Below are 17,497 nucleotides of genomic sequence, written 5' to 3'. Positions count from 1 at the left end.
ATAATTTCTTCATTTTATAAAAATTCCCTCTATCACCATCTTTAAGTCTGTTTGAAAAGGCCAATCCTGCTTCCCTAGAACAACAACTAAAACACACATTTACTTTAAGAATGTTAAAATTCTAGGTCAATGTTTGTTTTTATATTAAATTTTGGGATCAAGGAATGGAAAGTAAAACAGAGGAGAGCTAATAATGATTTTATTCCCTTAATCCTCACTTACTTTTTTCCCCTTATTTCCCTCTAACCTTTTCCTTTCACTCTCCCTTCAATACACTCCCTTGTTCTCTCAGTACCTCATATTGAGTGATGATTCCATTTGGATCCAAAGGCTCTTTCCAGTTCAAGAAAATCTTATTTTCAAAGGATGTTCCTTGAAGAGAATTGACTGGTACAGGGCCGGGCACTACAAATACATACATTTCGGTTGTAAGAATTCTTATATCAGTAACAGCAAAAGTAAATCATGTAAGCCAGAAAAACCAAATTAAAAATACACAAAATAAATATAAATGTGTCTTTAAAAAGAAAACAATCTTACATGACCCGTTTTCAGACTTTAATATATGGCAATCTAAAGTAACTCTATAAGCTTCTAATGCAGAAAATGTACAACCGCAATGTTATTTTCATTCAAAAGAATATTCTATCACTTTAGAGAGTTGAATAAATTCTGTAGTTTTCTCTGTTGTATACCTCTAATAACACGAAAATCTCATTTGTAATTTGTTTCATAAACACAGTTATATTTCCCTGAAAGGTATTTTGAAGATTATAAGCCCCTAAAGAGTCTCCATAAACAAAGTTCAGAAAATAATGAATCATAATAATAATTAAGACTCTTTAGACTCTAAAGGCAAATTATATTGCACTGAATTGAAATGCCTACTAATAGTCAATCTGACTTTTATAGCTATAGTTATTAAATTTTCTATAATTTAAAAGATACATTGATTATTACGATTTTTTAAGAAACAAAATGAATAGGTTCAAATATCGTATCTTCTGTCTTTTAAATGAATTCACTTTTTAAAAACTAAGAATCAAACCATTTTATAACATCATATTTGTTTTGAACTCAACAATCAGTATAACTAGTTTTGAAGTGTCCCCAGGTGTGACAAGATTTGAGAAACATTCATTCCAGTCTGCATTTGCAAATGTTAATGTAACCGACAATACTGAATGGCAGCAATGAATGATGTGTCAGCTCCTATTGACAAAAACAAAAGCAAGATACAAGATACTTTTGTTATCGTATATATTTCTTTTATGTATTTTATTTAAATATAGTTATTTATTCACATAAATGTTAATGTTTCAAAGTAAATCCTCTCCATTGTACTTTGCTTAAAAATGTTTTCTTTTGAAAATATTGACCTAATATTGGGAGGTATGGTTTTAATTAATATTTTCCCTTAATATTACATTTCAGTGAACTTCACACATGACATTATCTAGAAATGTAGTTTCAGAGCATAAAGCAATTTTGTAAGGATTGAAATAAATTAAAAATCACTGGATCAAAGGAAATGCATTGCATCGTGGCTAGCAGCATCAAGAAATTCTGAATGATATGTCAAAAGAGTAAGATTTATTTCAATCTACAAAGGGATGATGAATGATGTGATGACCTATGGGACAGCACCATAATTTGGAACATTAATAATGAATTCATAAAGGAAAGAACCTACAATAAACAGAAAACAGGTCAGCACTGACCTTCATATGATCTGTTCATGCATCTGTCAGTTGAGGGCTCAGGGAGAAGTTAACCAAAGACATCCACTACCCCTACCCGCTACTCAGTTTATAATATTGGCACAGGCTGTAGAGTTAATCAAAGCTGAGAGGTCTGACGGCCCCAGTGTGCAATGTGTGAGGCTGCCATGGGCATTCGTTTGTTTTCCAAGAGAGTACCTGTTGTTTCCATTCTACTCAAATGACATAAGCTTACAATTGTAATGAAGGAAACAATATTCCTTCACCTTTCCATGCCTCTTGTAGAAGGTGGCTGCTGGGGGAAGGAGGAGGCAAAACCTCAATTAATGAGTAAATTTTTATTTGATGGTATATATGTGTTTGGTACCTGTGTTTACCAAACACAATTTGGCCCATAAATACCATGAAATGGAAGGGCTGTATTTCAAATTGTGCAAAAATAGAGGTAGTTTTTAATGTTTGCATAATTCTGAATTGATTGAGCAATAACATTGGAGAGTAGTCTCTCTAGAGTGTATTTTTCTGCTCTTCTTTGTTAACCTACAGGTCATATATATATATATATATATATTGGAAAGCCCGTGGGAAAATTATGGTCACGACAGTGCCACACTATTTAAATAGCAGTGGGAAAACTAGAGTGGACAGAGAAAGAACTACCCTTAGGTGAATGACAAAACACAAACATAAACAAATGGGGCAATGGGGTATGGGTACAGACAAATTATATTCAGTAACTTTCTACAATTGAAGGGAGACAATGTCTATGTACCGACATCTATTTATACTTATAATTTGTGTTCAGACAACATAAAGTTACTGAGATCATCATTGTGGCAATCTTCATATTGCAGGGAATGTCACTTCACATTTCCACATCAACAACTTTTAATGGAAACAGAATGCTGACTTTTACTCCCCTTCATGCGATTTACTTGAGAGCTGTTTCAGCTAATTTTTTTTGCATATAAGAAAGACCTTTAGAATGTAACTCACAAAATGGAAAAAAGAGAAAAGAAAATGAATGTGGGTGGGGCAAGATTATATTAAATAAGCATTATAACTTTTAAAATATAATAAATGTGCATTCAAAAATAGCTCCATATTAGCAAAAAACTCTGCCCAAACCAGGCTTTTCTGCTGAGCTGACTTCTTAATATTGATTTTTATCAATGCTGGAATAGAAAATGAAAACAAAATCTCATACAAAAAATTCTACTCATGCATTAAAAAATGTATGCAATAAATTAAATATAAATTCTACCTTAGGGTTCTGGTAGGAAATCTTTCTAGTTTTGTTGTCATGATTTATGGATGTCCCCAGAATTCTTTTCATGAAATTACATTCTTTTACTAGATGGCTGACAATTTATTATTTTTCTATGTAGATAGGGCAGCAATAATTTAATGAGATTGGCTTAATTAGATCATCATAATCCATTGCTCTTCACAGCCATAGATTACGATTTAGATATGCTATGCCCCCCTCAGGAACATCGAGACACATCAAGCATTCTGTGTAGAAACAGGAACTTGCTTGGGTGGATTTGAAGACTGAGTTACTTGTAAATATGCCATAGAATGTATATACCTCAATCATTTAATCTTATATATATATAGCAAAAGAAAAAAAACCCTCAAAGAAGGAATTAGTTTGAGACCATACTTTGAAATAATAATATGCACCTTGATATCATTAAAACTAATAAAAAAATGCTTCAAAGCAGAGTTTATAATAAAATTAGAATAGAAAATAATATTGAAATTAGAATAAATAATGTCATTTTACTTTTACAAAACTGTTTCTGGATTAAAAAATAATATAGTCATAAGTATAATCAATTTAGGACATAATTTTAAAATTCCTTAACAACTCACTTCCTAATTATTAATCTAATTATATATGTACTTTAAAATACATTTAAATACTTAATGAAATATAAAAAATGATTGTATAAAACTGACTTCATTCTTTGGTTTGTGGGAAAGAAAGCCAAGCAAAAACACCATACCAAAGGAAACCACAAGAATGAATAATATTATTAGAGAGTGAATAGCTAAAGAAGCACAAAACTCATGTAATTGGGTCTGAAATTACCAATTAAGAATTTTTAAAAAATTTTAAGTGCAGGCAATAAAATATGCGAGTATATTCTTATCACTAAAATGTCTAGTGTAATACAGATATTTTAATATTTATCCCAACTTATGAAATGAGATAGAGGGTTTTTTTTTCAAGGTTGTTAAATCTATGCTTAGATTTCCCATTTCCCACCTATGAAATAACTATGCTAACTATTCGTTCTTGCATAAGCATGTATTGAGGTGGTGTGTGTGTGTGTGTGTGTGTGTGTGTGTGTGTGTGTGTGTGTGCAGGTTGATATGAGTGTGTGTTTCTGCATTAGAGTAGGGTTTGTTGTTTAAAATACTGTTTGGCTCCAATTAGGTTCAAGTTCAAATGAAAGCTGAGGTAATCATAATGATTACCTCAAACATGACAAAAGTACATTTATCATAAGTAAATGTGAGGTTTATTCTTTGATACTTTAGGAATTTGAGAATAACCCCATGCATAATTTCAGAATAATATTGATGTAGCTCAAAGTCAGAGCTACATAAGGTTAAAGAGCTCTTACTTTCCTTTATTACAACAGAAACAATAGGACAAACCAGAGTCATTTCCTCTTTTCAGAGTGAGAAAGCTTGAAGTTATAGAATTTCTAGAAACTAGGGTATGTTGACCTATTTTGTAGCAATCTCATACTTGGTAGTCATCAAAATCTACATCTCAGTCTAAAGTTCAGGACTTGAGGGGAACTGGAAACACATTGGTATGAATTACATCCTGTTTTCTGAAACCCAAATAAAAATGTAGCACTACTTACAAGCTATTCAAGAATTTTAGCAAGGGATGGACCTTAGAAATCACCGTGCATTTTGCCAATAGACGATTACTATAGTGTCATGAATAGTGAAAATTATATTTGAACATTTGATAAAAAAACAAAAACAACACACTAAACTTTATTTAAACTTTTAGTGTAGTTGCTACTTCTCTGACATCTCATGAAAACAGAAACCGGTAGAAGTGCATTTCACCTAACGTATGATGCTTCTCTGAAGAGTGTTAAGCTTTTTTATTAAAGTAAAACTCCAAAGTTAACCTTATTAAGAGTATTTAGCAGGTATCATAATCCAATTCAACTTTGGACACTCCAGGGAAAACTAAGCATTTACATGATTCCTGTTATATAATTCCCCTGTTTTAAAAATAACAAAATTCGAACATACCATCTTCATCAGTTTGAATAATTGTCTCTTCACTCTCCTTCCTTCCTTCTGGATTGGTTAGGATCATCTTGAGGCTCACGTTTGTATAAGGTGGCAGATGGTTCACAACATGCTGAGGGGCTTTGGGGTCCATGTCCAAACAGTCGGCCTTGCTTTCATTGTGACCACGGAAGTAATGGTAGCAGATAGTGACATTAAAGGTGTGGCAACGAGTAATGTTGTAACCCAAGGATTCCCAGTCCACAGCAATGCGCCTTGCCTGTATCTCGGCAATCTTTAAAGTTTTTGGGGTTCGCATAGGTTCTGAAAAATAAATGGAAGACGCCCAGATAGCTGTCAACTTTACAGTGAATAATCTTGGAAAAATAAAACACTGAGAGCATGACAATATTGTGTAAACCAAAGAAATCTGGAAGTCACCTTTTATGCTAATTTTCTTTATTTACTCATGATTTTATTCTTGAAGATTCTGCTGAGGGGCTATGATTTACCAACAGGAAAAGAAGTGAAATGTAAAATGCCAACAATTCATAGTACTCAGGAACATGTTGGAAAATAAAATCCTGAAAATGTTGCCATAAAACCTTTGTAGTTGTTGCTGTTGTTATCGCCAAATCCCCCATCTCTTCTTTTATCATATTGAGCAAGTGAATTAGCCAATATATCAAAATGGATAAGAGTCAACATGTTCTGCTCTATGATTTGTCATGTCACCAAGCTATGCTGTATACTAATTAGTCTAATTGTAACACTAAACCTCCACTTAACAAAAAATGATGCAGATATTAATGAACACTTATTACTTCAGTAATGATGTTGTTCATCAAAGCAGAAAAATATCTGAGAAAAATTGCAAGAACACATGTGGCTATTCACACTGTCTTTTATCCTTCTTGATGTCTTTCTATCTTTTTTAAGAAACACTCAGGTCTGACAATCCATTCATTGTCACCCAAACCAAACTGGGGGGTGAATTTTCATTCAACTGGAAAATGACGGCAGAACTAAACACTCCAAAGTCTGGAGTCCATCCATCACTGCTTCCCAAGTGTATTCTTCCCTCATGCAAGACTAACTTTAATCATCTAACTTTATCAAAATAATTACTCTATGAAAGTCATGGTCATGGCAAAGTCTACACAGTCAACAAAACAATACATAGCACAAGTTTAATACATTGATTTGACAAGGAGATTAAAGTAAAGACCAAGATCAAGGCTTTGTTGGGGCCTCCCATAACTCATTTCAGATATTCAATGCTGTTGCTAAATGGAAATCAGTAGGGGAAAAAAGAAGAAAAATAAGAACTACAAAAGAGCCAAATTTGGTATTTTTATAGATTTTGCTTTCTGAGTTTAAAATCTCAGTTACGAAAAAATAATCAACTTGGTCCACAGATGGCAAACCCAAATTGGAATCCAGTTCAATGTATTTAATGTGTGATGGGAAATACCCTGTGGTGGCCATTTAATTAAAAACCTCAAAACTGCAAAAATACATATATATATGTACATGCAAATTAATCTTTGGTGGAATCTAATGCTTAGGTTTTAAAAGCTGTCTGTCAATCTTCAGATTGTTCACAGTATCGTCTTCTTATTTTATCACTTTTGTTGTCTGTGTTTTACCTTAAGTATTGTAAGCAAGCTGCAAGAAAGATGTGGCTCTCTAATCATTGAAAAAAATCTCTTTATATGTCCAGCTCTGTGCTAACATTTCCTTTACCAGGCACAGGAGACACTTTTAGTTCAGTCTAGTTAGTCTGAAAACAGTCTTCAGCACCACTGCCTGCCAGCTGACCAGGGGGTTACAGTTAGATTCATCCTAAGATTCCCAGATAAAAGTGATTTTGCTGCCTGCTAGGCAACAATCAGATACAATTTAGTGACCATTTTCAAGTTAGGCCATACTTTGTTCTAAAACTATCTAGAATGAGAAAGTAAGATTTCCCCCAAAAAATACCTGGAATATAAGAATGAAAATTTGCCATACAGCAATAAAAGCAAACATCAATACACATTTATTCCTCTGTTTTGCTTTCAGAAATAGTATTTAGGTAATTATTTTCATACATTCCTCTTTTGAATCTGACATTTCCCCCTTTATGAATTTCTCTTTTTCTAAGGCATCGCTTTCTCCCATCCATCTTTTCAATTTATCCCTCTATTCAGTTTGCACTTACCCTGCATTCTAATACAACTTTAAAATCATACCTAGAGAGCTTCCACAGAGAAGACAGAGTAGCTCTACATCATCAAATCTTACAATTCTAAGAGTTTACAAAAGATATATTCACTAAGTATTATGTAAAAAATACATAGGGTTCACTTGGAGTGAGGATTTTGATATTCTGTGTTTAAATGGTGGTTACATTGACAATGATATAACTTACATTAAAAACTCCCATTTAAAAATCAGAAAAAGAATAGCTTCATAAATCCTATACCTGGTGTGTAAACCACCATCATAATTTCAGCAACTAATACTTTATTAACTGATATAGACAAACAAAGAGTTATGGAAATAAATAGTTTTCTAAGAGGCAAAGAATCATTCTACAAAGTCAATTTGGTATTTAAAATCTATATTTTTTCCCAGTGCCTTGAATAAATGCTGAAAATTATGCTGTTATTACTAAAATAGTGACTTAAAATATAATTTCACTCTCACCTAGGGGCATATTCAGAAACACACACAGATATATATATATACAGATACACTCACATTTGTATGCATACACGTATGTATACCGAGAGTGCCAGAAAAATTATACACATTTTATAAAAGAAAAAAACTATTAAAATTGTATACTCAATATATACCGATAACAAAAGAAGAATACAAGTCACGTTTGACTTCTGTAATTACAACAGGCAGGTGCTCAAAGTGGTTACCATCAGCATCCAGACACTTCTGATTACAATGAACTACTGCTTGAGCAACACTGACCAAAGTGTTCACTTGTATACATGCTTTTGGCACCGCTGGTACAAGCAAAATCTAGTCCTTTCCCATTCTACCCTTTAAATGATGAATCTTAATTCCTCTTGTTAAGTGCTCTGTGGACAGATGTACAACAAAACTTGCATAAAGCTCCCTTTTATTCATTCTTTCATTGCTAATAAATCCTAGGAAAACACTTCTTAAAAAAAAAAGCATATGCAATGAGAAATGTATTAACTAGTTTATCTTCCCTGCCCAATGTTGACCAGCCAGGTTTACTAACTTTCCCCATTCCATTTCTTTTAAGTTTTAATCCATTTCCTAGTTATTATAGTGAAAAAGGCTACATGAAATCAAAATGAAATAAAAACAAATGACAGAAAATTTACATATCAGATTTATGACCAGTATTACATAATTAGCAGGTAAATAACGAAGTAACATATCATTGTCCTCATTTAACTGTAAATAGATCCAACATGGGGTTTATGCCTGTAATAATTTATATGTTAAATATTTAGCTCAACTTACTAGGATAAAAAGAACTACTTAATAATTATCTGAAGATTAAGAAAAATAAATGTAACATGAACAGACAAAATCTGTTGACTTTGAGTTCCTTTTCAACAGCAAGATGACTTAATAAGTGGTTCTAGATAACAGATAATAGGGAATTCAATATTTTGGTACTTGCTAAATAACATGTGACATGACAGGTCAATATCCTTGTCCTTTTGTAGTGATCATCTCTAGTTATTCTGAAAGAATTGTGAAAACAAAAGCTTTAGCAGCTACAAGAGAATCAAGGGCAGGGATCATATTTCCCTAGAATCAGTTTTTAATGATAAAACTTATTATCCGGCTGTCAGTCAGAGAAAAATAGAAGACGTCCCAAAGCTCATGCCAAGAAAAAAAGGAAGATCTTGTCAAAGATACACAAACTAAGAACACTCAAGCATGACAGGAGCTTCGTGCTCTTGGCTGCCTTTTCATCAGAAATCCTAGAAGCTGACTGCAAAGCACAATTTCCATTTCTTTTATAAAAACAAGCACAAGTGAATTTTCTGACTGCCAGATAAAATATTTGTGAGTGTAAAACCACCACAACAAAATAATAATTGAGATGAAATTTTTGAACAAAGGTGAATTAAAAAAAGTAAAAAGTAAACAAAACAAAACAAAACAAAAAACATCAACATCCCTTAGGGGATGAAAAAACTTCAAGTCTTTGGAAGATACTGTCTTTTACTTTTTCCCTCTTGATGCTTTGTATCTTTGCTTTTCTTCTAGTAAGAATTGAGAATAACCAAGGTTTTACACTGCGCATCCTTTCAGTCTTATAACATCATTAGTCTTGCCAAAAAAGATTTCATCTCTGCTCCCAAGGGTCAATTTGAGTTAATGATAAGTTGGTGAGATGACTTGATTAGTACTGTAACACGAAGGAGCCTCAGGTCCAGGAATAATCACAAGCCAACTGTCAGCTCTTTTGGCTTTATGGCTGTGTTGCTGAAATGATATGCTTGGACTCAGGGGACATAGAGTGACGGGGGTGCTTGGCTCACTCAGCAATCCTGCAGTCACAGTAATTATTGAGCCAGCAGCATCAGAACAATACTAAGCACACACTCAAATGAAAACAAAACAAGTCATCTTTACTGCTCTCAAGAGTCTCACTGAAGTTCATCAGATAATTCTAATAAACTTAACATTTGCATCCTCTCTACAATAATGTCAAGGAAATCAATTGGTTTTTAAAGAATAATACCCAAGTGACATGACAAAAAGACAAAGACAATTCTTTTCCCAAAAGATAAATCCTACTGAATGTCTTATCATGAAAACTGTTTCTCAAAATATGGGCAGATGAAAATTTGGAGACCCTTTAATGTTTTTCACTTAAAATGTTTTATGTAATATTAGACTGTGTTGGAAGAAACAATGCAATTACAATCAATGAATCCACTTTGATTTATCTTTAATATTGCATATCCCATTTATGTTTTATAATGTAAATAAAACTTAAAAAAATAAAGTATTCTCTATAGACAAATACCTATACCTGGGTGAGACGTAAAATAGAAACAAAGGCATTTTCTTAAATTATGAAAAAAAGAAGGAATAATCTACTGTATAAATAAGATTTTTTAATAAAAAATAGCAAAACCATTAATCAGATGCAAAAAAGTAGAGTGATTTGTACATAATGCTAAAAAATATGGAAATCAAATCTTCATAATATACTGTATATAAAAAAGATGACTTTAGAGGCGCTATATATAGCAATAACAAAACTTGAGTGAGGATTTTCAATGCCTTCTTTATCCCTAAAAAGAAGATAAATGACCTACTTCTTAGGATGTCCTAAAAAACAAAGTAAATATTTTGTATGCTAAGCACAGTCATTGACCCATAGGATATGCCTGGAAAGTTTTTGTTTCTGAACAATAAAACAAATAATTTTAATGTTTTAAGCTCAAGAACTAATGGAAATAGAACCGAAGAACCTAATTCTGTGTAGCAGTTACAATGATGGGTCCAATTCTTCACCTCTCCTTCTATTCACACTGCTTGCCATGTGACTTTGCAATCAATTCCTCCCACCCAAGAAGTGGTGTCTATTTCCTCATCCTTTGGTTTTGGGTTTGCCTTGTGATATTACTTTGGTCAGCTGAATGAGGCAGAGAGTGATGGCCTGCTAGTTCTCAGGCTGTATCTCAAAAAGTCCTTTACGCTCCTGCTTGCTCTTATACTTTCACCATCAATTCTAGAATATGAGCTACATATAAAGCAGAGCTGAGTTGTCTCAGTTGTACTACTAGCAAAGGTCAGTCTAGATCAGTCAAAAGAGACTACGAGTAGATTTCTGACCCAGCCAAGATCAGTACAGGTTCCTAGTCCACCATTCTAGGAGTATAAGCAATACATGCTATCTTACGAGATTTTTGTGGCCAGTTGTTGCTCAATATTTTGATATAATCCCTATTCTTAACCTCCTCATTTATACATTACTTAATATTTGTGTGAAGATTATGTCAGTGATCACTCCATAGACCAATACTTTATAAATGCTATTTATCTATTAATAGGTTGTGCTGAACCACTACCTGCTTATTTAGCATTATTTTTGTAATAACAGCAAACATTTATGAAGTGCTTCACATACGCCAGATACTGTGGCAGTACAGTATATGCTTTAAAAAAAAAAGACTTTAAATGAATTTGGTTTTGTTTTATTTCCTATATGCTCTCGGAGGGCAGGTTCAGTCCGTTCTCCATGCCCCCATGACACTAATATATTAAATGTTGCATTAATAACTCTATGAGTGATAAGTCATGCCACTAATTTATTCAAAGCTATAATAATTGAGGTAGTAGTGTTTCACTACCCTACTCCATTGCTGCAACACATTTATTAAAAGTTTAATTATTTATATTAATATGACTTTGTAGGTGTATATAAAAGTGAACCTGCAATACAGTCTAAATTTCTTTACTTCTGAATAGATAGGTCTGACAGAAAAGAATACATTGATGTATACATTATATAAATCCCTGTAACACTGTTTAGATGCAGAAATAGTACATGTTTTCTTCAACTACATAACTCTCCTATAAATATCTTAGACCTGTACTTTAATGAGTCACCCAATTCAAATCAGGAAAATTATTATAAAATGTACCTAGTTAATGAAATGTTAAGAGGGCCCATTTTAAGTGAGGCTATCTTACGACATGACTTCCCGCCTCCCCTCCCTGCAACAACAAACCACAACATCTGCATTATGATCTTTTAAGCATATATGGCTCATTTTGCTCTTTACAAAGATTATGATTTTAACACGTCAACCTACGTCCTTATTTCATCCCTTCTGGAAATATAGTAAGTAGAATAATTTGCTTTTGGTCACATTTCTTAAGAAAGAAGAAAAAGTTCTAAATCATAATAGAAAAAAGCTACAGTATACAAACTCCAAAAGTGATAATGGCCATTGACGTACTTTAACATGCATTTGATTTTATAAAATGCGAGTGTCTGGTAACATGCTTGCTTCCGGGGAATGGAAAGGTAAGGACTGCCAGGTTCATGAGTATTTGTCTATTTCCTTTTCTGAAGCCACCATTTATTCGATGCTTTCATGCATGATTAACAGCTGGCAGATCCTTCACATGTAATCAATAGTTGTGCAGTTTTATATTAGGTTTAGAGATTAGACAGCCTTGATTATAAATTTTATCGATTTGTACAGCTTAGCTGCTGAAATCCCTGTACATTTTTCAGAGATTAAATTAAAAGGAGATATATGGCCTACACACACTAGAAATGCAAGTCTGATTATAAGGTGTGACCTCCTTGTACTCATTCCTCTAGGTGAATAAAAGCTATGTAGCAGACTAAAACATGAATCAGCGTGTCAACAAGCATCAAGCTGAGAGAGTAAACGCAGTGAAAATATGACCCCAAAAAATTACAAAATCAAAAGGAAACTTCCTAAGATTGTAATTAATACAGGAGGCTTGAAAGGATTAATTGCTTCAGCTCATTTGTAAATTAGAAAATTGACAGAGATAAGAATGTGAACCCCTTAACTTCTACCTGAAAAATCTAAGCCTATATTAATACTGAAAATGCATGATCTCTTTTAAGATAACGAAATGAGGATTTGTTTTAATTATTAGAAAAATATGATTATTTTGGTTAGTGAATAACCTAGTGACTATAAAATTAATAACTAAATCTATTTATGAATGTTCCCACCTTAAAATCTTTTAAAGCACTGCTATTTTATGTCCATTAGTTTAAGGTCTGAGGATATCCAGGAAAAAAAAAAAAAAGCATCCACACACTTATCCAACAGGAGGAGGAGTCCTAATGTTTATTATGGCTTTCTGAATATTATTTCACATTTGTTCCTTTGCAGTTATCCTTCATTTTCTAATTATGTCCCAGATCTGCATAAGTTCTGCATAAGACAACTCATAAGGCAGAAATAAGTGAAAGGTGATTTATCTTGACATGTGTTCTGAAGAATTAATTTCCTTACCTTTAAAAAGATATTTAACAATTAGGTTTACAGCATGGACTGCCTTGAGCCAGTCTATAGGGTTATAGACAATGTTCCAAAGCATTTTATATTGGCTTTGAAAGAAAATGGACTCCCATTAAATTATATAAATAAAAAACAATAAATCTATCATTAAATACATTTGCAAGATATTTGATATTTTTATTAAAATCTACTAATATTTTCCAATGATTCCGTATGAAAACATAAAATGATAACAACGCATAGAAATGATAACCTAGAAGATTGCTTTTCTTTGTTTCACAAATAAGTTCTAGTAAGGCTACATTTTAAATTATTATGTAGAAGTTCCTATTTTCTATATGTATTCACAGAAGAACAGTGAACGACAAGGAGGAAGTGTGTAAAAGTATAAAAGCACTGAAGGATTACTTTATGCTTGTCTGTACATAAACTGCTTTAATAATCACATTCTATATCCAAATCTATATGACTAGTTTCAACCCATTTCTTAAATTCTGGTTCTGAATTTCAAACTGCCTTAGAAGATTTCCATCTGGATACTCAAGTACAATATGTTCAAAACCAACTTATCATCTTTCTTTCATGAATGCCTCATTCTAACCTTCCTGCTACTATTAAAGGCTTTAGTCCCCAGACTAAAACTGTCACAATATCATTGGCTCCTCTGATCCTCAGATAACCCCTAGCAGTTATCAAATATACTATTTAGTACATTATTTAATAAGCTCTATAGCATTTCATCCCTCTCTTTAATCCAGGACCCAGTTTTCTCTCACCAGAACTATTAGAAATCTTTGCTACTAACAGTATTTTCCAGTGCTTTCTTCACTCAGACTTTCCAAAATGCAATCCTAAATTACACCATTCAAAACATGGTTGGAGGTTTCCTAGGCTAACTAAACACAGTGAAAACCACTTGTCCTAGAACCCAAATATCTCCTGACACACAGTGCATAGAAGCATCTCCTAATACAACTTTATCTCATATGAGGTCTGACAATTAAGTTTGTGAATTTGTTGCAATGATGTTGCTAACCTTTTTTTGATATCAGGGGGATTATTCATTATGAATTTGTACAAACTGGACAGTTAACCAAATTTCTATTTGGAGGTGCTGAAAAGGCTGCGTGAGAAAGTTAGACGACCTGAACTTTTTGCCAACAATTGCTGGCTCTTGCATCACGACCATGCACCAGCTCACATGGCACTGTCCATGAGGGAGTTTTTAGCCAGTAAACAAATAACTGTATTGGAACACCTTCCCTACTCACCTGATCTGGCCCCCAATGACTTCTTTCTTTACCTGAAGATAAAGGAAATATTGAAAGGAAGACATTTGATGACATTCAGGACATCAAGAGTAATACAACTATAGCTCTGATGTCCATTCCAGAAAAAAAAGAGTTCCAAAACTGCTCTGAAGGGTGGACTAGGCGCTGGTGTCAGTGCATAGCTTCCCAAGGGGACTACTTCGAAGGTGACCGTAGTGATATTCAGCAATGAGGTATGCAGCACTTTTTCTAGGATGTATTCACGAACTTAATTGTCCAACTTTTTATGCTTTTTCCACTGTCCTACACTGTAGCCAATCCACTCATTAGATACAAAAGCTGCTGCAGAACTGCCCCACAGGTATTACTGCCCATTTCATTCCATCTACTTAGAATATCTTCTCCTTGTAGGTCTCCTGATTGAAGCACTTCATTGTCCAGGTAAAACTACATTAGCTTCCCAGGGAAAGCTGACCTAGGAAGTTTGACAAAGTGATAAGTGACATTTAATTGTCAGACTCTTATCTATACCTTTATTAAGGCATTTAATGAATAGTATCTTCCATTCATTTTATGTATCTTTTTATGTGCTCAGGGCTCTTATATTACTATATAAACTTGGAAACAGAAACTATGCTCTATATAAATAGTACATGTAAAATGGAACTTGAATGATGCTCAACAAATGTTAAAATAATCAGTTAATATGTTTGTAATATGTAGCTAATTTTCAAAACACAGAATGAGTTCCTAAATCAGTTCCCCCTAGAACAATTAACTTCAACAAATATTTAGCAAGTAAATACAAATAGGCCAGACGAGTTGCTTAGGATAAAAAAATTAAAGACATGGATCCTTTATGTGCAAATCTCACAATATGGTGAATGCACAGGCCCACACGCAAGTAAATTGTACTTTAATGTGGTAGAAACAAAGCACTATCGGACCAAAGGGGTAAATGAAATTCAAAAACTCTTGTGATAGGAACAATAAGTTGCTTCACCAATTTGAATTTGATATTCAAATTGCCTATCAAACATCTCAACTTGGTTGTCTAATGGCCATCTCAAACAAAAATCTTCAAAATGGAAGAAATGTTATTTTATAGCCGATTCCTACAGCAGCCTTCCCAATCTCAGTAAAATTAACTCCCTTAGTCTAGTTACCCAGGTCAAAAACTTTGGAGTCATCCAAAGGCTTTCCTTCATCTTACACCTCACATCCATTTCCTCATCACTTCCGTCCATTCTCTCTGCAACATAAGATTAAAATCTGATCACTTATCCCTACTTCCACCATTACTATTTCTTTGCTCTTAGCCACTATTACCTCGGGCTGCAAATAACTGTCTCCAAACTAAACTGGAATAAACCCCTGCTTCCTCTTTTCCCCTCTTTCACAGATGTCAGAGGGACCCTGGAAACCTCTCCAGTGACTGCCCACCTAAGTTAGAGTGAAAGCGAAAGTCATTACGATAGGTTGCTAGGTCCTGCACACTGTACCACCCGCCTCCCACCTCACTCTACCTTGCCTCATCTCCCATCACCTCAGCCTCACTCACTCCACTCAGCTATGGAAGGCATAGTCTTGCCTCAGGCAGGGCCTTTGCACTGGCTCTTCTCTTTGCCTAGAATGTCTCCCAGATATCCACCTGTCTTACTGCCTCTCCTGCTTTGGAGCTTTGTTCAAATGTCACCTTCTCAGTGAAGCATCCTATTTAAATGCCGCTCTCTGTTCACTTGTTTCATTTTTCTCCCTAGCACTATTGCCATCTACTATCATTGGTATCTTACTTATTTCTCTTTATTATTTCCTGTCTTCTCATACTCAAATGCTTGGTACACACTGTTCAATAAATATTTGTATTCACAAATGAATGAACGTACATACGAATAATGAATGGTTGTATTTCTGCAGTCTGGGAGTTCCTGGCACATAATGAATGAGCTACAAATTTTGGGTGACTGAAGGTTATATTTTATAACAGAAAAGCCACCATTAATATCCTATATCTAAATTTAGTGATAAAATGAAACTAAATGACTGACTATATCTATCATCTAGAAATAGTCTTAACATGTTTAATGCTTAAGAAGCAAAATAAAGATTTCTCTTCAAGAGAGAGAGAAAAAAAGTCAAATTACTAGGAGAAATTAATGCAAAAGCAGGGAAAATGTTGTTAGACCTTTGAAGGTGGAAGAATCTCTGAGATAGGAAGTATACACTGAATGTTAGAAATTTGAAATTCTAAATTTACTTTAAATTTTTTTTTATCTATTGTGAATATCAATTAGATTAATGACATTCATTTTGACTGGCTTTTATTGTTTTTTGATCTTTGAAGTATTTTTTTCTTATTTTCTCAACTAGATAGCAAGTTTCTCCAGAGTAAGGAACATGTTTACTACTTCACTTACTTCTTATTTCATGCTAAGCATAGAGTAAGAAAGTGGTGAATATATTAACTTTAAGCAATTTTATCCTAAGGAGTTGTCATAAAATTTAAGGGCTTTGAACATAAAATATCAAAATAAACCTCATAAAGATGGGGGGGCGGGGGAAATATCCTTGAAGTCAATGTCTGTTATTTTTCAAAGCATAGGAAGAATAGACTTTCGGTATCTTAGATTATTTGATATTCCAGTTTAAAAATCAGATGTGCTGTAAAAATTGTTTAATTTATAAACAATTGATTTTGTTTTAGGTTACAATGTAGAACAGATGTCATTAAACACATATTAAACTTCTTTTTCACTCACATAGGGATGTAAGAATTAATTCTTTAATTAGAGCCTGCATCAGTACTGTTTCCTATAAATTTATTGTCAATCGTGCTGTTTGATTTCCAAGGTCAAGTCCCTTTGGGCACTGCTTTTATCTATACTAGCATGTTTGTTATAGTGGCCTAGAACAAGTTTCTCAAGAAAATTTCCTAGCCTCTGTGTATTTCTACATGTTGTATATGTCTTAAATTACTGTCTGTAGCTCTAATACGAGGGCAGAGACCTTTGTTTGTGAAAATGTGTAAGTATATGAAATAGGTTAATAGGCTGTGGAATTGGACTTCTGGTTACATAAGTGCAAGTTACTTAATTAACATCTATATGCATCATCCCCAAATCCATGAAATGAGGCAAAAATAATATCTACAAGGATTATAGTAAAGATAAAATAAGATACTATATGAAAATAAATTAGAAAAATACCTGGCACATTTGAT

At 33.5% G+C, this 17,497-nt stretch overlaps 1 protein-coding gene across 14 annotated transcripts in view; it reads right to left on the bottom strand.

The window, feature by feature from the left end:
- PTPRK (protein tyrosine phosphatase receptor type K) overlaps positions 1–17,497 on the bottom strand; it is a 504,015-nt gene that overhangs the window by 96,447 nt on the left and 390,071 nt on the right. For all 14 annotated transcript variants that reach the window (XM_019729449.3, XM_019729452.3, XM_074333559.2 and 11 more), the window contains exons 8-9: positions 5,013–5,315; positions 296–405 (exon numbers count right to left, since the gene is read on the bottom strand). In XM_019729449.3, the coding sequence (XP_019585008.1) occupies positions 296–405; positions 5,013–5,315 (413 nt within the window). The remainder of the gene's footprint in view (positions 1–295; positions 406–5,012; positions 5,316–17,497) is intronic.

The sequence above is a fragment of the Rhinolophus sinicus genome, chromosome 2 (genome assembly GCF_057876585.1).
Source record: "Rhinolophus sinicus isolate RSI-liver-muscle chromosome 2, RSI-T2T, whole genome shotgun sequence".
NCBI lineage: Eukaryota > Metazoa > Chordata > Mammalia > Chiroptera > Rhinolophidae > Rhinolophus > Rhinolophus sinicus.
The sequence above is the reverse complement of the archived record's forward strand: the minus strand, read 5'-3'. Positions and strand labels throughout refer to the sequence as shown.